The following is a 25,560-nucleotide window of genomic DNA, read 5'->3' as shown; positions in this document are numbered from 1 at the left end:
TATAACCGTTTATGTATAATCATGTATGAAAAATATTTTACCGTGCTACTATATTTTAAAAGAGATAACATCTTTCGAATGACACGTCACTTCACAATGAATATTGTACAAACGTGTTATTGATAGTCGTTATAGTTAATTATAATATTGTACCAGCAAAAGTGTTAGTGGTAATCGTTGAAGGTCATGGCTATAATGAGGAAGATATTATCAATGATGATACATTGATCAAGTGATGATACATTCATTTGTTATATTTTTGAAGTTAATATTACAATTACAAACAATATTGCATATTACATCATAAATATTACAAAAACAAATATCTGGAAATTGCTACAAATATTGAAATTTAAAAAGTTTTAGATTAAAATAGTTTAAAGTCTAAAGACAGGAAATTATTTGCAATTAATTGGCCAACATTTTACATTGCAATTATACATTTACGAAAAAAAAACAGCACTATTATGTACGGTAAAAAGGACAATATCAAAATTTGCATATTATTAATAATATTAAAATATATAAATTAAATGTTTAAAAAAATATATATATGTATTACAAATTTTATTTTGAATGTTCCAAACGATTATAGAAATAAAAAATTTAACTTATTTTCATGGAGACTTGTTATTTTATATTTTGAAAAATGCATTAAATTCTATATTATTCTGCAATAAATTCTAGAAGAAACTTTTTTGAGCATTTAAATACTTTCTAAAATATTATAATATATATTCCGAAGATTTTTTCTGCGTCGAACACGATGTTGGCAGAATTTGTATAGTGCGTCAAGATTTTATAAATTAGGAAATGAGAAAAAATAACACTTTTAGTTATTTTTAACATTTTTTTATACCAAACAATATTATGTGAAATGAAGTAACAAATGTTTCAACACGAATAAGGAAGAAAAAAGTTATTTTCAATCAAAGTATGTCTAGGTGTTTAGTAATATTTATATGTGCAAGTGATTATAAAATACAATTATACAAATTCTATTTTTACGATAAAAAAAAAATTGTTTTGAATGTGTGTTGTATGTCTACGGAAACAGTTATAAGTTGATGAAAATAAGTGATATATGGTCATGATCTAGAATTCATTTAAAAACTCTTGAATTGTACTTTTAGATTCGACTTTATTTAGAAACAAGGTTTGTTTTGCTGTAAAAAATATTGAAAACAGTAAAAAAATATCATTTTTTGCCCATTTCATCTCAATTGAACTCAAAATCTTGTTCTATTCAAATCTTACCAATGGCATCGTGTTCATCAAGAAAATATCTTCGGAATATGATATGTATTTCAGAGAGAAAGAAAAGTGATTTTTTTTAACAGTGTAATGAATGTATGCGAATGACTGATAACAATAAACAATAAACATGCAAGATAACGAAATCAGTACAACTTTTTTAAGCACTAAAGGAATTTCTTGCACTAAAGGGAACTTTACAAACTAATTTCTTAATTAATCACAATTAAAATTGATTTCTTTGTCAGATAATTTAAAAATTGAATCATTATTTATATATTGATATAATTCCAATGTTATCTTAAATATTAAATGTTGCTGATTCAACAATTCCGTAAAAGATTTGTATAATTACTACTTAATAAATTAAAGCAATATACACTTTTTCCGACTAGAAAAAAATTTTTTCTTTTTTTAAAAGGAACCTAATCCTAGAAAGAAATCTCTATTGGGTCAGAGCATATATGGACTTACAAGTAGAGTTGGGAAGGAATGTGTTATTTGTAACACTGTTATTTTTTTCGTTACTTTCTTCGGTAACAATCATGATTCTACAATGAGTTAGTAGTTGGAAATCTTAAATCTTAACTAGCTTTAATCTAAATAGGTGATTATGATTTTTCGCATCTACTAGTTGTTAATTATATAGCGAGTCGTTTAATTCGACTAATGGGAAGAAATAAAGTCGAATTCTGTCCTAGGAAAATCGGTAATTTTATGGTACAAGTTGGTTATTGTTCTATTTCACCGATTACCGATTCATTGTAGAATCAGCTTAACACATTATTATTTATATAATTATAATTTATATAATATTTGTGTAATATGGATTCAAATGTTGCTAAAGGAGCCATTGAAAAACAATATGATAGAAAATTTCAAAATTCGTAGTTAGATGAGAACTTTTTAAAGGAAGATTGGTTCCCCATTCTAATTTAAATAAAGCTTTTTGCAATATATATAATTTCAGCTTCAGATATTGTAGATATTATATGAAGCATTCGCAAACGCCTAAACATATAGATAAAATAAAAAATCAAAATCAAAACCTCGATAACGTCATTAGTAACGTTTCTCATGATAATAAAGTGAAACGAGCAGAAATAAAATTATCTGTCTTTTTTGCCAAACATAATATTGCTTTTTACACGGCAGATCATTTGATACTTTTATTAAAAGACACTTGTTTGAAACCTAAAATTTTATTATACAAGAAATTTTACAAGAAATTTTTTGTCACTGAATCGATTTAAGTGCAGCAGTATTGTAAAAGATGCTTTGACAAAACGCGAAATAGAAAAGTTAATTGAAAATTTAATAACATGTAAATTTTTTATTTTAATAGATGAAAGCACGAATATTACAGAATTCATGTCCCTGCTCGTACGATCCCCTAATGATAAGAAAATAAAAACGCAATTGTTGAAGTTATTAACATTAGATGCAAGAGATTGTAGCGTGAAAAAAATTTTTTTAACTTATAATGAATTTTTTTCTGTAAATGGAATTCCTTTAACAAATATCATTGGAATGGCAAGCGATAATCCATCGGTTATGATTGAACGTAATAATTCCTTCTTTTCTAGTTTAAAATCTGAAATTCCTGGTTTAATAATGTTAAATTGTATTTGCCATTCTTTCGCGTTAATTGCATGTAAAGCCTGCGAAAAATTACGCAAAGTTGTGAAAATTTGATTCGAATTGTTGCTACTTACGTTTCGGACAGTGCAAAACAGTGTGCAATTTTAGGAGAATTTCAAGATTTTTTTAATATTGAAAGAAACAAAATTTTAAAATTGTGTAATACTCAGTTAATTTTACATAAATATGTCATAAGACTGCTTAATAATTGGGAAGTTTTAAAAAGTTATTTTACTTTAGCAATCGTAAAAGAGCAATCAAAATCCGCAGAAGATATTTTAGAATTGTCAAATGATAATAGTATTAAGCTTATTTTTTATTTCTTAAATATTTATTAAATGTTTTAATACATTTAATATCTTATTTCAATCATGTAAAATTTTAATACAGATTATATACTTCTAGTAATCAGATAATTAGTGAAGTAGCTCAAAACTTTATTATTCCCGAGGCTTTAAATGAAATTGCTACATTGAACGAAGACGATAATCAAAATATTAAACATCTGATTAATATTATGTAAGAACCGAATGTGAAAGTTTCTTATCGATTTAATGTCTTGAATTTGTGCGACAAATTAAATTAAAATGTTATAAAACTCGCACTTGAATGGCAAAAGTTAATTTTAAATTTTAATACTTAAAAAAAAAAGAATTAACTTTCTTAGAAATATATGAAATGTGGAAAAAAATATTAAACTTAACGATGAAAAAAGTTTCCAACTGTAGAATTATTAGTAGAAGCTTATTCTGTCTCTACCTCATTCTAATGCTGAAGCGGAATGAATATTTTCAATTGTAAGTGATGTAAAAATTAAAAAATGTCGATTGTCTAATGAAACCATTTTGGTCATTTGTAAAGTTCGATCGTATTTATATTTTCAATCTGAAAATATAAGTTGTATAAGTTTGAACCTGATAAAAGACATTTATAAAATTTTATAAAACACAAAATTTATATTCAAAACATTAATTTTATGTTTATTTTTAGTTTTTTAATGATTGTAGTGTTGTTTTTATCTTATTTTCATTATTAAATTCATATTTTTCTAATAAAGTTCAGTGTTAATGTTTATTTTAATCATTTTATTTTATAAACAAGTGTCTAGTCGAATTTTTCTTTTATATATAATATATTCTATTAAATGACATTACCAACTATTTTTTGTTAAGTTTATTTGTTACAGATAAGTACTTCGAATATAATAAATACATGTAATAAATACATGAATAAATAAATACATATTGTATATTATTTATATGTATATGATTATTTATACATTAAATGGGATTGTAATGCTAATATTTTATTTTATTTTATTTCATTTTATTATTACAATTATTATTAATTTCTTATTGCGTATATATTGGTCCTATAAAATTCAATATTTAATATTGTTTTCTTATTGCATGTTACATCTAATATTTTTTTATTAAAAAAATGTATTGTTGTTTTCTGAATACTGGTAAAGTTTTTTTGGCAGTTTTTCTTATTCTTGCAACGTTGGTACTCTTTACAATTTCTGCCGAATAAAATATTTTCTATCATAATACATTGTTTTTGTATAATTATTCCGAAATCCTATTCTTTCTTCACATATGCTTCATTTCAATACTGTATATAAATTATTTTATATGTAATAGTAAATATATTTATTATTTTATGTAGTCTTATAACTTCGATTACTGATTTATCAAAAAATTTTATGAAATTTCATAAAAATGTCAAAATTGGGCACATACAGGATCCATAAAAATCAGAATCTAATACTGCAGCGAACTATACTCAAACGCGCATGAGCTAAAAAAGCAGCTCACAGAGGCTCTCTAGGGGAATCCAATCACAAAAATTTCGGACCTACAAGCACACAATTTTATCCTTAACGATATAAATAGTTATATTTATATGCTGGAAAAATGAATACTTATACAGGTGTATGCATAAGTTTTTTCCGGTTTAACTAAGAGATGGCGCCAGCGAAAAGTACGCAGCGTATTAATTTGACACGCCATTTTGTTCGTCTGACATTTAACTACAAACACACACAAGTTGAGTCCGCCAAAAACTAGCGTCTTTGTTTTATCGTTCAGTGATCATGTCGAGTTTTGTGCCTGAAAAACAACATTTGCGGCACGCATTGCTTTTTTTATTTAATCAAAAGAAAAAGGCTGTTGAAAGTTATCGTTTGCTGATAGAAACATATGGTGAACACGCTCCATCGATTAGAACATGTGAGACATGGTTTCGACAATTTAAAAATGGTGATTTCAATGTGAAAGACAGTGAGCGCTCTGGTAGACCACAAAAATGCGAAGACGAGCAATTGCAGGAGTTATTGGATGAAGACCCAACTCAAACTCAACGGGCACATGAGCGAAGCATTACATGTATCACACGAAACAATCAGCAGACGTTTACGCGCAATGGGAAGATCATCAACTCAGGTAGAGGGTCCACACAATTGAAGGAACGTCAAAGGACAAATCGCAAAAGTCACTGTGAAATGTGCTTCAAACGCTACGGAAAGGAAATCATTTTTACAATCGAATTGTGACGGGGGACAAAAATGGATTTATTTGAATAACCCGAAGCGGAAAAAATCGTGGCATTTCACATGCGAAGGCGGTCCATCAACACCAAGGCAATCGCTTCGGCACGAATACCAGGCTTCTGTGTCGGGTGAAACCCAGACGCGGTTGTATATTATGAAACTCTTGAAAGCCCCCGTTAATACACACGCTACGCCAACAAATGATATGTTAAACCACCGCAATTAATCGAAAGACGACCGGAATGGTCAGAAGGACATGGCACAAGGATTTGTTACACGACACAATGCGCCGTCCAACAGAAAACCAGATGAAAACACCTGAAATCGCTTTGGATGGGACATTCATTCCACGCACCCGCCCGTACTCACCAGACAGTCTGTCGCCAATTGACTATCACCTCTTCGCATCAATGGGGCACGCGCTCGCAGAGCAGCACCTCAGCAATTTCGAGGAAGTTGGAAAATGACTCGACGAATGGTTTGCCGCAAAAGACAAGTAGTTTTTCTGGCATGGTTCATAAATTACCTGAAAGATAGGCGAAATGTGTAGAAGCCGATGGCCAATATTTTGAATAAAAAAAAATCAATTTCCTTTGAAAATTACGTGCTTTTTTTTTACCAAAAAACCGAAAAAAACTTATGCATACACCTGGTATATATTAATAAATTCTTATTGACCAATTATTTATTAATGACAAATTTCTTTTTATACATACAGAAATTCAATTTCGATAATCTTGCATTTAACGTATATGTACAGAACAGTAATGCAGTCCAATAATTCTGATTGATTGACTCTCTATTACTTTTTCGAGATTCCGTTATCTGAAAATCCGACTGTCATGGGACACCACCATTAGTGATTCTTTAATATGATTGATTCTTACACTTAGATCCAGCAAAAAGTCAAAAATTAATCATATTAAAGAATCACTTAGTGTTAATTGATTAGAGTTTTCTCTATTGAACTCAGCCACTGTAGTTCCTATACACTTAAATCGAGCAAAAACTAAAAACAAGAGCCAATCACATTCAAGGATCGGATAAAGTTCCGAAAGGATGAACCTCCCGATTTTGTGTGACATATATGGAATTGGCATATTTAATCTTAAATCGTTAATACATGGAGTTTATATATGTGTATGAATAATGGCAAACCGGACGCAGAATTCTCTCAGCTCCTAAAAAATTATTAATAGCATTTAATTATTGTACGTACATGAATACATAAGATACATAATGAAATGTTAATAGTGACAACGTTTGACTACCTCTGTTTCATACTTCATTGCAAAGTTATAAAAGTAGGCGACATTTGATACAGTAATTTCTTGCTTTATTCTATAAATGCACTGCTTCTTGAGGTTATCCTCATAATAAGCATTGGCCAAATCAAAAAGTTCTGTTAAAAAAAAAAACGTTGCTTCAATATTTAACGCATTCAGCGGATTCAACAGTTAAATGAGCGTTCGCTGCTATTGATGTATTCTTTCAAATCTGAAAGTTTGATTGAATGATCTAGAAAAATACCAATATCAACGTGCAGTTATTGAAATATTTAGACCGCTGAATATGTTCAATGAATATTTAGGTCAATAATCGCTCATAATAAACTCCACTTACCTGATACCTTCTCAAAGGCATTTATAAGATAAAATCGACTCTATTGGTGTATAAATACTTCAGGTATGCTTTGTAGACGTCATGGGAAACTTTTTATCAATCTTGATGACATTGTTGGGAGAGAATGTAATTCTCTATTATTGTAATACGTTAGAACATTAGAGTTAAACTATGTGTACAAAATATTTGTTAAACGGGAGATATATAATATATACGTATATACTAAGAATAATTATAATTGTGATAAATGTCCAATTGTTGTCGCAATAATAAAAGTGAAATTCATTTCCATAAAGTTTGAGAAATTTTAAATTTTGATTTTCGAAAGAGGCTTCTATAAGCCAGTGCTTAGCCAGTGTTTATGTTACGAATTCCTTCGAGGTAATTATCTCTCCTTAGAGATAAGAGCGCGCGACATTCCTTTGTGTCACCTACGTTGGCTCGCTAAGAAAAAAAGATTCAATGAATATATTTGATTATTTTTTTACTACTTGGTAATTATTTATTAACTTAGATCTCTAAAGATTATAGAAATGTATTGTTATATAGAAAAAGGGTATTGTATAAATTTATATATATATACATATATCTGTGAGCAATAACATTGGGTTGACGTTCAATATTTGGAAATTATTATACTTTGGTCTTTAGCATTGTTATGCAATGCATTAAAGGATACATTTATTAACTCGTAGCCTTTTTCTTGTTTCATTTGTTGTTAATTAGATTGTTGTTAATTAATTAGTTAATTGAGGAAAAGAAAATGAAAATAAATGGAAATATAATTATTGTACTATTATAGATATTGTGTTACATTAATTAGTTATATATTTCCATAATCATGGCAATATTCCATTTATTATAGCGAATTTTTGTTGTCAACGTAATGTCATGTTCATCAGAGTGCACCGGAAATTGTATGTGTGATGCAATCTCTTAAAGCTAAGTAGAAGTACGTTCATGTTTATTTTATTAGCGGACATTACAGCACCTTTGGTGTTAGCGTTGGCCAAAATGGAGTGCGCATGCGCGAAATAAGTAAGTTGCCATTTAAATTTCTTCTCAATTGCTCTTTATTTTTCCGTTCTATCTCTCTCTCTCTCTCTCCCTCTCTAGGTCGTTTGTGCATTCAGTGCAATGCATTAATTTGCTGGGTCATAATAGCGGCTCGACTTATTGAAAAAAAGAAAATGCAATACTAAAAAGTAGATAAAAAATTCTGAAAAAATTCTTAGAGTTCTATAAGAAGAAAATAAATGATTTTTGTTTCTTGCAGTTTTTCTGTAAAATTAGTGATAGTATTTAAAAAATGAACGTCGATAAGTCGATCCGCTACTATGATCCAGCAACTTAATGCACTGCAGTGTACATATAAAAAATTATAATGACACACGTATTTTATTATTATTAAATATAGATATTTCTTCGTAACCACTATCCTACAAAAAAATCATTCATTTTTAATAAAAGATGATTTTTAGTAATGTGTTAGGACAGGAACCAAACTGAAAATCTGCCGAAACGTGCAAGTGAATCCCAGCACTGCGCTAGAACATATTTTCACACATGCGAATTTAGATATTAGTTTAAAGATGCCACTAAAATAACTGTAATTAACATCCTGTTAAAATTATTACTATAATATTATAAGCTAATCTACAAGATTTGAAATTCATACCCTCCTATAAAAAGACAATTAGTATTTGACGGATAACTTAACTTTTCTTTGAGGATAGATTTTTATGAATTTTACGTGTCAGTATACATTAAATTCCTTTTCCATTATAAAAATTATTCTCCTTTGTATCGGACATTAACAACAAAGTGAAGGAATATTATTAAATATCATTAGAATTTTAATAAATATTATAATCGCAGGTTACAATTAAAAGTAAATACAATTTATTTATTATTGATATTTCATTCTCTCAATACTACAGTAACGATTAGTTCAATAAAATGTGTATTATCATATATATAATATATTTTCAACGGTTTCGTATAATTCATATAATATTATTAACTTTTTAATTATGCTACTATGTAATAATATCATTTTTTTTTGTATAATGTACTGTTTCTCCTTGTTGTTCATCGAATGTAAAGAAGGACAAATGATGCATCATGCGCATCATGCACTCATAATCTATAAGGTATTTACAAAGCAGTATGTAACATAGAGAAATTCAAATTAATCTTATCGCTAAAACATAAAGCAATACAGCATATTCGCACGACTTATGTCGACTGACATAATAATTGGATTAATATAGTGCGCTGGAATTAAAATTAATCATGATTTTGGTGCACTTTTCAAGAGACGGGAAAATTCCGACCAAACTGAAACATATTAAACAAATCCTTATAATGTAATAAATACCATAATATGATACTTATAATATAGTTTTAATTCTAGTTGTAAAATCTTGAATCTTGTCATAACAACCAGAAATAGTTTCTGATTGTTATGACAAGAGATTTTGGTTTAAATACAATGCATTTAATTATACCCGCGCGCGCATCTTTTTTATATAAAACCATAACCAAACAAAATTTCTCATGCATTACTACGAGAATAGGAAGTCTGTTATATACCTGCGAAAGAATTATTGTAGCGGACAAAACTGTAGAATACATCTGAAAGAAAGTATGCTACCATTATACTTAATGGAAACAGTTTTATTAACCTTTTTGCTCAGAAAGCGGTCCACCGGAATACCTCCACTGATCGGGACCCTACGCCAAAAGTGTATACAACATATATGGACAGTTTTTGACATTTAAAATTACTCCTGAACAACGTTGACATATTTAAAAGAAAAAACTATTCCTTAAAACAAAATGATTATAATTTCTTCGTAAACCGTGTTTTTATTATTTCCTTCATGCCAGTGGCATTATAGATATCAATATACTACCACTACTACTAATTATGATTAAATATATATCATTTGACAAAATCAGTGTTACACTTGGTTGTATACAGCTGTACGAGATAATTTGGCGTAACTCTTATTATAAGGAACAGAATAAATTACTTCGCGAATGCTGGCTATACCATTCGTCTATACGCTTTGTGAATGCCGGTCATAGCCGGCATTAGGAGCAAAAGGGTTAAATTCAAAAGAATTATTTGTAAGAAAATCTAGAATACGTTCTATTTTACATATACGCGTTTATTTTGTTATATATATATATATATATATATATATATATATATACAGGTTGGGACAGTAACTCTATTCACTTAGATTGTTCCGCTATTGTTATAGATATGAAATAATATTGATATATGATATGATATAATATGATATGAAATAATATATGATATGATAAATATATGATATGAAATAAGATATGATATGGAATAATATTTATTGAAAATAATAATATATTTTTATTGAAGTTGTATAGCATCAAGAGGTGTACAGTATATTGGTAACAGTATTTGCTATGGGTGCAGGCGAAAATTTTAAAATTACCTCCACTTTTTTAAATTGAATTATATGATTTTTTTTACACAATATGCTTCCTCTAATTATTCTGCATATAAAACTATTAAAAAGTGATATATATATATATATATATCAAAAAGCCAATCGTTTACGAAATATTTTCTACTTTATTCTGGCATATACATATATTGACATGAAATATTAAATAACTTGTAAATTAATAATATTTTTTGTATTCCTTAATAATTTTATGAATAGAATAATGAGATAAATCAATTGAAGGAGAGAAAATACGTAGTTATGTTTATTTAAAAAATTATCCTTTTTACCAACATATTTTTTTTTAAGCAACTATGTGTTTCTTTCCATCAACTTATTCATATCAATACTCCGTTTATAAAAGTATTATGTTTATGAAAAATTATAAAATTATAAAATTAAGGATTATAAAAAAATTAATTGTTTATAAGTTATTAAATATTTTATGTCAACATTATGTCAGAATAAAGTATAAAATGTCTCGTAAGCTATTGGTTTCTTGATACACTATCTTTTACATGCAGAATACTTAGAGGTATTATATTGTGTAAAAAACATTATACAATTTCATTAAAAAAGAGGAGATTATCGAAACGTCTCTATCCATAAAAAAACTGTTAGCAGTATATTTTCTTGATGCTATACAACTTCAATATATATATTCTTTGATATTTTTAAAAATAGCAGTAAATATTTTAAGATATGGACAGAGTCACTGCCATTCCTGTACATATATACGTATATATATATATATATATATATATATATATATATATATATATACGTTTATTACATACTTTTATATTTTTATTTAAAAGAAGACATACCTCACAGATAAAATTATATCCAAAGTAGTATTGTCCCAAGCCAAATTTTACTTTTGTCTGCTTTATTTGCAATATAAACTGCAAAATCTAATTGAAATAAATAATTTAATAAGCGTTCAATATACACTAACATGATTAACATTTCGGATACTTGCTAAATTGTATTAAACGGATAAGTAAACTTAACACATTATTATAAAACATTAATTATGTTTTATTGTCACAGATATCAAAGAGCAACTCTGCGTTTAATGATATTCCGTTATTTTTAATTTCAATATTAGCCAAAATTAATCTATTTTTTAGTTTCAAGTATAGCATAATAATGTCTGAACATAGTAAGTAATGAATTAAATTTGAGTCAAATTTAATACATTTTCAAGAGTTAAGTTATTTAACTACAATGGTTTAGTTTAATTAATGACATATTGTGTAGAAGCAAGATCGACATATAAAAATTATTAAAAAATAAATAACTCAAAATGGTTATACAATATTACGAATTTAACGTATTGTTCTTTTTTATATGCATTTTTGAGATATTTGTACATATCAACAATTACAAAATCTTTGTCAATTATTTTCAATTCTATATGCAAAAATGCATTGAGCGTATTTTGTGGAATATTTATTAGCGTGATAGTAGAATATAGATAGTATGATAATAGAATTGATAGAATGATAGTTTGATAGCGGAATTGTTGAACTGATAATATATTAATGTAGCATGAAATAACTTTCAATAATTCACTTTTGTTATAAAAAATAAAAAATAATTTTTAAAACTTTTTCTAAATTATCCTTATTTGTAACGTTAGAATGTGTGTACAAGTATTATAAAGTATATAAAGGAATAACACAATTGTTATATAATGTCCCAATTTTGTACATAATTATTCCATGAAATTTAGGTACGTGTTCGAATTTTAAGAGCTAGTAAAATTACTCATTTAAGATAGTTAAAATTCAATATAAAATTTTGTTGTAATTATTTACCTGTTTACGTAAATCTTCATCGAGATTATAATTGGACAATTTCTGAAGAATTGCTACTGTTTCATTTATCTAAAATTACAATATATTAACATTAAAATTTGTAGTAAAATTTTGTATTTAATAAATAAGATTTTGTCATTTCAAATAAAACTTTGACATGTATTTTTATTGCTGCTTGTACATATTATTCTAATTATAATTAATTATTAATGCTTTGATCTACTGTAACTATACCTTAAAGTAAACAGTTTGACATATGTAGTTTAACATGAGAAATAAAATGTTAAACGAAACTAAATTAAAATTCATATTTAATTCCAACACAGTATAATGAAATGTCCATGTTCCCGGATGATCTCCAAGTAAGTGATACATTGATAGACACAACACTACAGCATAAAAAAAGTACCATATCATTTGTAGTAACATTTGTACTTTGAATATTACGTTTAGTTTCCGTGATACAAGACACAATTGTAAGTGGATGTGCCTGTAAATAAATTATAATTGTTATAATAACCGAAAGACATACGAAAAGTACTAAGCAAAATATATTTTTAACGTAGAATTCAATATAACAATAATGTTATAGAATTCACTTATAAACTATAATGTTATAACTTGCGGTTCACAATATATGATTATTTTACGTAATTGAAACTAATTATTCGTAGAGGAAAGTCCCCTATTATGAGATATGCGCCTAATGTGAGATAGCGGCATTTCTGCTAAACTAATAGACGCTATCTATCTACCATGAATTTATTGCTCTTGGATTGAAAACTATTTAATATTCATTATTAGATCATGCCTGTAGTCATTGTAAAACAAGATTTTAGAATTTGGATGTCTTCAAGTTTCAATGAAATGAGCAGTTAAACCTTGTTTATTATTTGATAAATAAATATTTGGCAATAAATTCTTCATATATAATAGAATAAGGTCGAACTAATAGAAAACTATAAGATATGTTAAATTGTTTAATTATACAAGTTTGATGATCGTAAGGCGGAAAATCGTATATGAGGTACTCAGGGTATTCCTAATATGAAATAATGTTCCTATGTTATAGTAAAAATATAGTTGCTAAAATAAATGTTATTGTACTATAATAAAGACAACTGGAATGAATGTCAAGTGCCTATATCTGCGATGCTTGATTCCAATTACCTGAAAACGAGTTCTGAGTATAATCTATCGCGTGCTCATTTTTCGCGCACTGGCAGTGTTTGTTTGTATTTTAAAAACACTAAATAAAATTTTTTAATTGCAATACTTTGATATACTTTGCGATTTGCTCACTTTTTACATTCCTTTAATTTAAAAAAAAATGGAATTTGAATTAAATTTTATGTAACATTATCTTAAAACTTATTAAATTCCCTTCAAAATGACTTACTATTTTTTTAAATTCTGCCTATAAAGGTACTACTTCTAGCATTACACAAAATGAATTCAGTGTCTTATAATAGGGGCTTTTCCTCTACATGTACATACATATAAAGAGTGTACCATTTTAACAGTTGCATCAAATTATTTCAAATCAATACGAAAAATAATATTTCAGATAAAAGAAACGATTTTAAACGGGACATTCTTTTTTAAATACTTTTTCAACATATTATTTGTTACTTTTTTAAATACTTTTTAAATATATTATTTATTGCAAACATCTAAAAAATATTAGGTTGATAATTTAAGAATGTTTTAGATATACAGTACCTACAAAAAGAAAATGGAATTTGGACGTATGCTTAACATTTCAAATAAAATATATACATATAAAAGTTGTGTGTATAAGATCATATTTTTGTTTATTAACACATTTTTGTAGTATATTTATTTTAATTGTTATTATTTTCCGTGAAAATTGTATTTTCTTGTTATTGTTAAATATTAAATTTCTTTTAATGATAAAAAAATTTACATTTTTCTTTTATAAGTGCTTTAAATATTCACATAAAATAATTTATGCAAAGTTTCATTGCGATTCACTGATTACTTACAAAGATATATTACTAAAGATAGAATAAAGTATTTTGTTTATTTACTGGACAATTAGTTCATACATCGCAATGTAACTCTACATATATAATTCTGAATATATGATGTACTTATATTAAAAAATTGAGATATTTATCATTTATTCTATAATATACAATGCATTTTCATATATTTGCATTAGAACACAGATTAAAAAAATACTACTATTTATTAAAATTATTATCCAGATAATAAATCTTTGTCACATTATTTTTAAACGTGATTTAGAATAATCTGTAATTTTCTTTTAATTTTGTTATCATTTTGAAAATATGTATAAAACATTCTTAATTCTCTGCCTCTACATTTAATTGATTATAACACCCATTCGAATTTAAATTTTTTCCACCGTATAGTTTTAAGGGGACGTAAAGACAAATATTCATATTGTAATCATTTACACACAAACGATTTACATGTCATCCATACATCATTACATACTACTACATCAATATTTCACGCACATGTAGATACATGTAAATTTTCATGTAACAATAACGTTCTAATTGAATGTCTAAGATCAATTTTAAGAAATCCACATTGCTTCTTTGTGGAAACTGCTAATCTGTGGACTACTATTTCATAAGTACACATTGTACAGTTTTATATAGAAGCAAATATTGTTACGGCATAATAGCTCTTTAGCACCATATTGGACTAAAAAATGATAAAGAAAATCTCAATTTCGAAACTTTTTGTCATTTTCAACATTAAGATTTTATTTCGCAGACATGTATTAATCCTTATTCTTAAATCTTGGAGAACGATTTTCGAATGAGTAACAGAGACATAGATAGGTAACTGTTATAAAAAATTATGTGTTTTGGTAATAAAAATGATACTCATGCACGCACGCGATGCAAGACAAAGCGAGCATTTTGAATTTTTCAGAAATATTACTGACGTATGGCATTGTAAAATATTTTTTTAGCAGGATGTTAGAATTAATGTTAGTAGTCGTATCTGCATATAAATTGTTTCTTCTCGATAATGTCTTAATTCTATAATTAACTGTGGAGAAAATTATGTCGGTAGTCTCAGATCAGCTAGAATATGAAAATAAATTAAACTGGGAGAAGATTACAGTATTGGATAAGGAACTTTCAAAAGAGACTCACATCTGAAATGATATACATAAAAAAACATACTAACGCAATAAACAAACAAAATGATACGGAGCAATTGACAGAATCATACTTTCCATTGCTTAACATATCTTCCCCAACATAACTCCCGAGATATCCCCTCCATCAAGGTCTCTAGAAAACTATTAATAAACCGACAGTCATGATGAGAGTTGAACATAACATCTTCACTATTAGAATTGTTACAACAGAGTAGCCACGTCTTGATAATACTTATGGATGTTTTCCGTACACAGATATTATATTACTCATTTTATTCTAATAAAAAAATTTTTGTAAAAAAATACAAGATTAACGTGATTCATATAACTCTAATATGGTTTTTGCACATATGTATATATGCGTAAGTTAGAGGAAGAAACTTTATGATACTGAAGATGGCCTAATTTGAAGCCGAAACGTTTATTTTATTGTTAATCTATTGTATAAAATTCTAGCTTCGGACATTTTACGTTGTAGTGTATGCTTTTGTATTATTTGTATATGTGTATCTATAGTATCTCGTAAATTTTGATTTTTTTATATTTCTAACTTAATACTTTTAAATAGAATTAGAGAGAAATCATATTACGCAAAAAATTTCATTTTAAAATGCGTAAATAAATATAACTTCTTTTAACATCTTTTTCATTGCGTTTTTCATTGTATCTCTATCTAGAAAAGAATAATGTGATCACATTAGGCTCCTCTCGAAGTAGTTATACTTTTACAGAAAACATTTTTTTTATACTTTTTGAAATATGTCGATGCGAAAGTTGAAATTGAGATATTCTTTACACATATATATATATATATATATATATATATATGCGCGTTCATGTGTGTACACAGTAATTCTATTAAATAATTATTACATTATAATCCATATATATTGATTGTGATCCTTAGCACCTGTTATCTGCTGATGCACAAAGATGTATCTGTTTTGTCTTCTGTAATCTGTACTACTTTCGAACAGATCAGAATATAATACACGTAAACGTTCATTGATTCGATGAAATCTGGAGCTTATGCATCTAAATTGAAAAAGAATTAGTCATATCTTTTATTAATTTTATAATATATGCATTATATATAAGCATATTAATGCTTATTGCGTAATAAATAGTTAGAAGTCGGACTAAATTAGAATTTTATTATTTATTTGTTATGTTTTTATATATTTTATACATATATGAGCAGCAGAATGAGTTTTGTCCAAAAATTTATAATTCAATTTTAATTGTTTTAAACTATAATTCGTTTACAGATAACGAAAAAGAAAACCAGAAAACTATGCGCCTTATAGAAAATAACAATAAGCTAAGAAATGTTAAACAAAATTTTGAAATAATTGCTAAAAACATTATGTCGTATATTAAACAAATGCATTTTGTTAAGGGAGTTTTTACGTTTTAGGGGTAAAAAATATCAATTATTTTTGCTGTTTTTGAAAGTTTACTATATAGTCATAAGAATATCTCACAAAAATGTTTTTTGGAAGAATAATAAATTGTTCAAGATATACGAGATAAAATGATATAGTGTGTGTGGGATCTCATGATCGATCTAATAGAGCGCACCAATTGCTATAACCCGCGCTCGCCATTATTTACATTCAATCTTTCAAAACCATTCTAGAAAGTTTCCAATAGAATAAATTTCGTTCCCATCTAAGCGTCATTTTCGTTTCTAACGGTAGATGGAGCGATACTAAAATATTTCAAAACTTTATTCGCCTTTTTTCCTGTTTTTGAATATGGTCATCACGATTCCAAAAAAAGTGAAAGTTCCACTGACTTCTACTTTTATGTTATACTCAGAAAATATGCCATTATCGCCTAAGCTAGAATTAATAGTCTATGTTAATTTTTTTTCTATTTTTTTGAAGGTCAAATAAATGGAAAAATGTGAGGAAAATTCGAATTGTTTTTTCAAACTGTTGCTATTTTGAAAATATGCATGTGATATTAATTATTCTAGTTCGGGTGAGAATTATAAGTGTTTCATCCAAACCCTACATACATGGAGCTGAGGGGGTGAACGCAGAAACCGAATTATTAGATCGATTTGGTCATGTCCAGGCTCTGAATCGCAAAGGAGCCGTGTGGAAGAACAGCAAATTGGAAGGAATTCGCTTCGTCCTGTGGCTCCTAACGAGTTGGAAGTCGAATGGAGGGCGAAGTGAAAACTTACCTCAACTCGTACTCCGCTAAACGGACATACGAATCGGAGGTACTTTTTAATTTAAAGAGCTCAGTGTGTCGGGAGGGGTGCACTTTATGCGGAATTTTATACAAATTTTTTTAAACGCATTTAAATTCTTCGATGCAGGACACTTTGTGGAATCATTTTGGATCTGTTCCATCGCGGAGACAAATTCAATAGCATCTAATTCAATCGTATCATAACTACTTATCGACATGCGGCTCTCCCTTACAGCCAGGGGGAGGGGGTTACTTTTAGTTTTCATTACTCTTTTATGACAATTTTACCATTATCTTTTATGTTACAATTTTACCGTTACTTTTGCTATTATTTTTTTTATGACGTTATATGTCAATATCAAATTCATTGAAGGTGGAAATTTTGACCGTATGTTTATTCGATTACATTACTGAACATTTTCTTCTTTAGCAGTGTTTTCTGAAGGTGGTCATCTCTTATAAATATTTAACAATGAAAAATAGTGATTAATTACTTATTTTAAATAATTTTTGTTTAGTATATTTTCAAAACTCAAAATAAGTACTATATACATATGTTTTGTACAGACAATACAGAAGACATACATATGTCATCAAGCATTATGTTGTCAAGTTCATGGTCATTAATAGACATGGCTTCCATTTTTTATATGTTACCAAAAGGTCTTTATGTGTTTCACACTGTAAATATTTTGACGCACAATGTCATAATAGATTACAAAGTAAATGTATACACAGGTATAATACTAACCCAAGGATAGCTGCAGAAATCAGAGCATTTAAGATAATGACATTTGATGGATAATAAGTCACAAACGTAAAATGCATCACAAAAAAAAGACTGAAATTTAGGTCAAAATTAATAACAAATAAAGCAAAAAAATTCCAATATGCAAATTGATAAAAGAGGAATGCAATCCATCCGATTATTATTCGAATTATCCATTTACGTAGCCTTTGGTATTCCTTTGGCGCTCCGAGAGCTTCCAACGTGTCATCTATTATAGCAAGTTCACGTAAGCACATTTTCAATTCCTTTAAAAAAATCATATTTATCGAATATGCGACACAGAAAAAAATTATTATAAATTTATATGAGTAAAAATTGATATTTCAATATGTACAGGAAATGTGACAGATAAAGAATTATATTTTAATAATGTAAGCATTAAAGTCTGTGTTGAACTGTCCAAAATATTTTTTTTTATTTTTATTTAATTTCTTGATCTATGAAAAAGATTACGTGTAAATAAGAGTAATAGATATGAACATAAAATATGATATAATAGACTAAAGTAGTTTGCAGATAGTTAACTATCAGCAAAACTGTTGTTACAAAGCCTATTAGTAAAAAACTAAGGACCACTAGGCAATCCAAAAATTCAAAAAATTTTGAAATTGTGTGTAAAATAGTTTATCCGTAACGTAAAACTATTTTTTGTTCGTTCAGAATTACAGTTTTAGGAGGTAAAATACTTTTTTGGGAAAAATATTTTTAAGCGAATATCGTCGAAGTTATAAGAGATACGAAAAAATTTCTGCAATAAAATTTGAATGATTTCAAAAGTACTTTAGGACTACAATAAAAAAATTTTTTTTTAATTATTTATTTATTTTATACTTCTATTTGCATCCCTATTTATAAATTGTTTTTAATTTTTATATAACGAAAATCAAAGAGATATTTGATCCTGCAAACAATGTATGTTATAGTTATGTTCCGAAGAACCATTTTTCAAATATGAATGAAAACACCTATGCACGTGTTCCCTAGGTATTCGTCTCATATCGCGTTGGCTGCGCGAGTGTAAAGTGCAAATTCAGTAGAATCCATCAATATAGTACAGCAGTAACTATTATATGAGCTTTTATATAACAACAACAGCAACAGTAATAATAACAGTGTATCTAAACCTAAAATTAGTCAAATAGTTTTGATATACGTAAAGGAATATGCAAAATACTTTAGACAATTACAAGCAAAGTATGAATAAAGAAATTATTATTTTTATAAAATATCGTACATTTAATTTTGGCTTTTGATAGAGCAGCCAGTTGCAACTTGAAAAAGAAAAGATATTATATCAAAATAATTCCGCATGAACAAAAATAGTTTTATGTTACGGACAAACTACTATATTTGCACACAATATTTAAGAATTTCCTGAACTTTTTAGTTGTTTAACCTTCCTTGTAAGACAGCGATGCAATAAATGGTCAAGCGATAGTTAAAATCAGATACACACGCATTTTACAGCACCAAAACTAATTTTTTAATTTTTTGTCCTCGATTTTGGATCCGCCATTTTGAATTTTTGTATTTTGATTTTAGATTCGAAATCATCGACCCAAAAAAACTCTCAAATTTTATTTTCGACTAATTAGCTATTTTTGATTAGTCGCAATCACATTTATGTTGTTAAAATAGGATGAATTTTTCAACTTATTTATAAAATACATTTCGTTAACAATAGGAATGTTTCTACAGTTTTTTTATAACAATTGATGTTCTAAACACTGACAATGTTTTTTTTATTGTAATAATATGTAAAAAACTATATGAAAAACATAGAAAACTGAAGTTAAAATGGTATCATATATGTAAGATATTGTGCCGCAAAGGGTTAATAGAAGAGGAGCAAGGAATTGGAAGAAGTTAATAGAAATATTGAAAGATCGAATACAGGATAATAATGTTGAGGAACCGACAATTAGCAAGGATGATTTAGAGGGATTTAGATGCAGTGAATTATTAATAGAGAGAGACCATTTGGCAATAAATTTTAGATCTTGATTTAAAACAAACCAGACTACAAAAACATTAAATGGGTGAAAGAATTTGAAAAAAATTACGTCGACTGCATACATGAAGACCTCAGAGGTTATAGAGAAACATTAGATATAAATACAATATTAAAAAGTAAAATTCTGTAAATGATATCCTGATGTACTCCAGAAAAACGGCACGAGAAGAAGAGGAAAAAGAAAATAAATTATATTTGAGGACTTTTTTGCTGCATGCGATTTGTAAGAAATAAGCAGATTAGCGGAATAGCCGAATAGGAGAGACTGCTTGAGTTTGATTAAAAGTAGATGGTTAACGATACTGAAAGTCTTTTATAAAACGTTTTATAATTTTGTATTTGCCTATAAATATGAATTTAAGACTCCTTTAATGCTCTCAATTAAAAATACTATTAAATTAAAAATAAGTAATATAAGCTCAAGTATTATTATATATGGACTGAGAGTATATTTCAAAATTTTTACCTTGAAACGACAAAGGCTAATGAGAATTAATGTGTTGATAAGAACCAAATTGATGATTTGGATGTCGAATGCCTTTTCAACATGCAAAATCCTTTTTAAATATGGATAGTAATAAAAGTACGTAAGAGAGCCCCATTTGGCCAAAACATATAGGCAAGAGAGATACGCCCTAGGTTGTCCACGAGGATATTCGAACATGCCTAAACCGAAGAATGAACCAAAGGTCAATAATGGTGCCAGCGCTCTTTCTAGCGCCTCTGTCATAGTTTTTGAATCGACTAGTATTTTAACTGAATTAGTTCTTGCTGCACGAGACACAAACACGGTTTAATATTTTTTATAAGCTTTTCAGAAATAGTTTTTGCAGTCTCTCTCTAGGAATTACTTTGTGACACTATACTGTATAATATGTACACTGAAGTATAACGTATTTGTATGCCGTATAATCAGCAAGTACTGAACAACAGAATGGACATAGATAATCTAGATTAGATTGCTTTTCTTTTCGCGGAATTTTTATTTATAGATATGTAGATTGAGGTCACTAAATGTAGATCACTCATGAAAACAAAATTCGTATTTTTATTCAGAAGGAAATTCAAATTAATAAAATATTTAATAGTTATAAATGATCATGAAGATTATATTATGGACAACTTTATTTCATTATATTCTCTATATTCTTATATTCTCATTATACATTCTCTTTCTTCCTCCTAATATCTTCTTTCCTTTTCCCCCCTATTTTGTTGTTTTTACGTTCTTGATAAATCTTTTTCTTCTAGACATTGAGTTACATCGTGGAAGTCAGATGTTCGTTACTTTTGCAAATTTGTTTCAATTAAGAAACCAATATATTGTATCACGATATGGACTACTATCTACCTGCGTTTTTTTCTCTCTTTTTATTAATGAACTCTCAACACATTTACTGATATTACTGACAAGGTACATTATTATATTACTAATTTGTATGTATTAAATATTAATTTAATTTTTTTGTTCACGGTCACTTTTTCAGAATATTTGAACTACTTTGATTTTCGATATAAATGATTCGCAACGTACTAGATGAAATGAAGAATACGGGATTAATAATTATAATTAGTTTTGTAATACCATGTATATTTTTGGTTTATAGCGATGTTTAAATATTACGACACATTGAAAATGACTCGATCGGAGTCGAAACGTTTGTTTTTGTCAATTGTAATTGTTATATGATTTTTATAATTTAATTTAAATTAAAATTCTTGGTTACATTATTGGCTCTCCGCCCTTCTTTTAACTACATTGTTTTATAGAAAAACTGCAAAAGACAAAAATCATTTATTTTCTTCTCATAGAACTCTAAAAAATTTTTCAGAATTTTTTATCAACTTACTACTACTTTTTAGTACTTTAATACTTTTTAATACGTATTTTCTTATTTTTACCAACATGAGAAAATATAGACATTAAAAAATTCTGAAAAAATTCTCAGAACTTTATGAGAAGAAAATAAATGATATTTGTCTCTTGCAGCTTTTTTATAAAATTGATAATATTTGAGTAAAAAATTATTCAAGACCAATATTTGACAATTTTTAGAAATTAATATCTTAATTATTGCGAAAATTGCAAAATGGTAAAGGACTTTTCATCTCAGTTCGATTCACTCTACCTGCTCATGATGGGTGACGAAATATATTAAAATCATCCTGTATACATATGGATTGATTGTAAAATGATGGAAAAGAAGCTAATATATAAAGATATTATGAACTTAATACGATATTTTATCTCTTTTTGTAATGTAAATTAATGAAAAATGAAGCATATAATATAAATATAAAGGAAAGTCGACGATATTGCCATAGATTTCCTAAAGCGATACCCTCTTATTTCTCAGAAACTAACAACTGCATTTTATTTAATATTTCTTACAAAAACATGATCTGTTAACTGTTTAGTTAATTAAAAAATTGTAAACGCATAATCTGTATATTTTTGGCCTACTATATAAGATCAGTTAAAAACGAATTCTATGAAGACAAAAATAAAATTCTTATTTTTTTCTTTTGCAAATTGCATAATTTAAATAATAGTGACTATTATTAGTGATACATTATTAATAATATTACATCATTTTAAATGATTGTAATTTCCTAAATCTGTTTTATTTATATTATTTTTTCTCTCTTAGTTTTTTCATAATACGATTTAAATATAAAATCGGGATGCAATGTAAACCGGCACCTGTCTGTAAAACAAATCATGAATTAACTTCATTTTCTTAATGTTGCTTTATAATGTCAAATAATTCTATCGGAGCAATAGCACATATATGGCAAAGCTTATGTGACATTTTATGGTGACACTGCTCCAACTGATAAATCATGTAGGGAATGGTTTCTACGTTTCAAGGATGGAGATTTCAACGTTAAAGACAAGTCTCGCTCTGGACAGACAAAAAAATTCGAAGACAAAGAATTAGAAGCATTACTCGAAGAAGATCAGAGTCAAACGCAAGAGGAGTTTGCAGAATCATTGGGAGTAACTCAACAAGCCGTTTCTGCACGATTGAGAGCCATGGGAATAATTCAAAAACAAGGAAATTGGGTGCCTTATGAACTGAAACCGAAAGACGTTGAAAGGCGATTTTTCACTGCGAACAGCTGATTCAAAGACAACAAAGAAAAGATTTTTTTGCATCGGATTGTGACTGGAGATGAGAAGTGGATATTCTACGACAATCCCAAGAAGAAAAAATACTACGCTAAGCCCGGTCAATCGTTGCCATTGACCTCAACATCAACACCAAAGTCGAACATTCATGATTCGAAGATCATGCTCTGTATCTGGTGGGACCAAAAGGATGTTGTTTACTATGAGCTGCTGAAACCTGGCGATTTCATTATGAGCGATCGGTATCGACTACAATTGATTCGTTTGATTCGCCATGCATTGCGAGAAAAACGGCCGGGATACGAGCAAAGACATGATAAAATTATTTTTCTTCATGACAACGCTCGGCCTCATGTCGCAAAAGTCGTAAAAAAATATTTGGCTCAAATGGGATGTTTTACCGCATCCGACGTATTCTCCGGACATTGCTCTTTCTGATTACTGATTGTTCCGAAAGATATAGCACGATTTGGCAAGTCACCGGTTCATTTCTTTCGCAAAAATCGAAAATTGCCTCCAAAATTGGATCGCCTGCAAAGACAAGTCATTCTTTCGAGATGGAATTCGAAAATTGCCTGAGAGATGGGAAAAAATAGTAACCAGCGATGGACAATATTTTAATTAATCTGTTCATTCATTTTGTTTTGAAATAAATGTATTTTTGAACACAAAAAAACGGACCGAACTAATTTGTACTCCCAATATATTTTTAACATTTAATGTTTACACTTAAATATTATTAATGATCTGTAAATTGACATTATACAATACTTTTTACCGTAAATAATAGTGCTGTTTTTGTTTTGTAAATGTATAATTGCAAGATAAAATGTTTTCAATTATTCACAAATAACTTCCTATCTTTAAACTTTGAGGGCCTGTTCTAATCTAACTAAAACTTTTTAAGTTTCAATTTTTGTAGCAAAATTGAAAATTGAACATTTATTTCTGTAATATTTATATTGCAATATGCAATATTATTTATAATTGTAATTTTAATTTCAAAAATATGACAAATATATATTTGTCCACTTAATCCTAATATCTTCTTCATTAGAGGTATGACTTTCAATGTCTATCAATAACATGTTTGTACTGATACAATATTTATCGCGGAATGATGTGTTTTTTTGAGTGATCTTATCTCTTTTAAAATACAACAGTCCGTTAAAGAATTTGTCATACATAATTATACATAAACGGTTGTACATAATTTGTAACCGTAAATAAATTATGTATAAATAAGTTGTGTATAACCGTTTATGTATAATTATGTATGAAAAATATTTTACCGTGCTACTATATTTTAAAAGAGATAACATCTCTCGAAAGACACGTCACTTCACAATGAATATTGTACATGCAAACGTGTTATTGGTAGTCGTTATAGTTAATTATAATATTGTACCAGCAAAAGTGTTAGTGGTAATCGTTGAAGGTCATGGCTATAATGAGATATTATCAATGATGATACATTAATCAAGTGATGATACATTCATTTGTTATATTTTTGAAGTTAATATTACAATTACAAACAATATTGCATATTACATCATAAATATTACAAAAACAAATATCTGGAAATTGGTACAAATATTGAAACTTAAAAAGTTTTGATTAAAATAGTTTAAAGTCAAAAGATAGGAAATTATTTGCAATTAATTGATCAACATTTTACCTTGCAATTATACATTTACAAAAAAAAAAACAGCACTATTATGTACGGTAAAAAGGATGATATCAAAATTTGCATATCATTAATAATATTTAAGTATAAAAATTAAATGTTTAAAAAATATATTAGGTGTTGGAATTAATTCGTAGCGTTTTACAAGTGATGGGAAGTACTTTCATTAATGTATT

General features: G+C 27.7%; 1 protein-coding gene and 1 long non-coding RNA gene across 2 annotated transcripts; both read right to left on the bottom strand.

Moving 5' to 3' along the window:
* Positions 1-6,082: 6,082 nt before the first annotated feature.
* On the bottom strand, positions 6,083-7,162 carry LOC147909083 (uncharacterized). Its single transcript, XR_015545678.1, has 3 exons — positions 7,070-7,162; positions 6,718-6,964; positions 6,083-6,627 (listed from the first exon to the last, which is right to left on the bottom strand). It is a non-coding gene; the product is annotated as an uncharacterized LOC147909083 (long non-coding RNA).
* A 1,840-nt stretch (positions 7,163-9,002) lies between these two features.
* On the bottom strand, positions 9,003-25,244 carry LOC105149720 (uncharacterized). The gene is made up of 8 exons (XM_087407791.1): positions 21,031-25,244; positions 18,512-18,795; positions 16,429-16,590; positions 12,621-12,876; positions 12,387-12,455; positions 11,391-11,477; positions 9,665-9,706; positions 9,003-9,409 (listed from the first exon to the last, which is right to left on the bottom strand). Exons 1-8 carry the CDS (start codon positions 21,292-21,294, stop codon positions 9,383-9,385), a joined length of 1,191 nt encoding a protein of 396 aa, XP_087263917.1. The 5' UTR covers positions 21,295-25,244; the 3' UTR covers positions 9,003-9,382.
* Positions 25,245-25,560: the final 316 nt, after the last annotated feature.

The sequence above is a fragment of the Acromyrmex echinatior genome, chromosome 7, assembly GCF_024713525.1.
Source record: "Acromyrmex echinatior isolate Ae372 chromosome 7, ASM2471352v2, whole genome shotgun sequence".
Lineage (NCBI taxonomy): Eukaryota > Metazoa > Arthropoda > Insecta > Hymenoptera > Formicidae > Acromyrmex > Acromyrmex echinatior.
The sequence above is the reverse complement of the archived record's forward strand: the minus strand, read 5'-3'. Positions and strand labels throughout refer to the sequence as shown.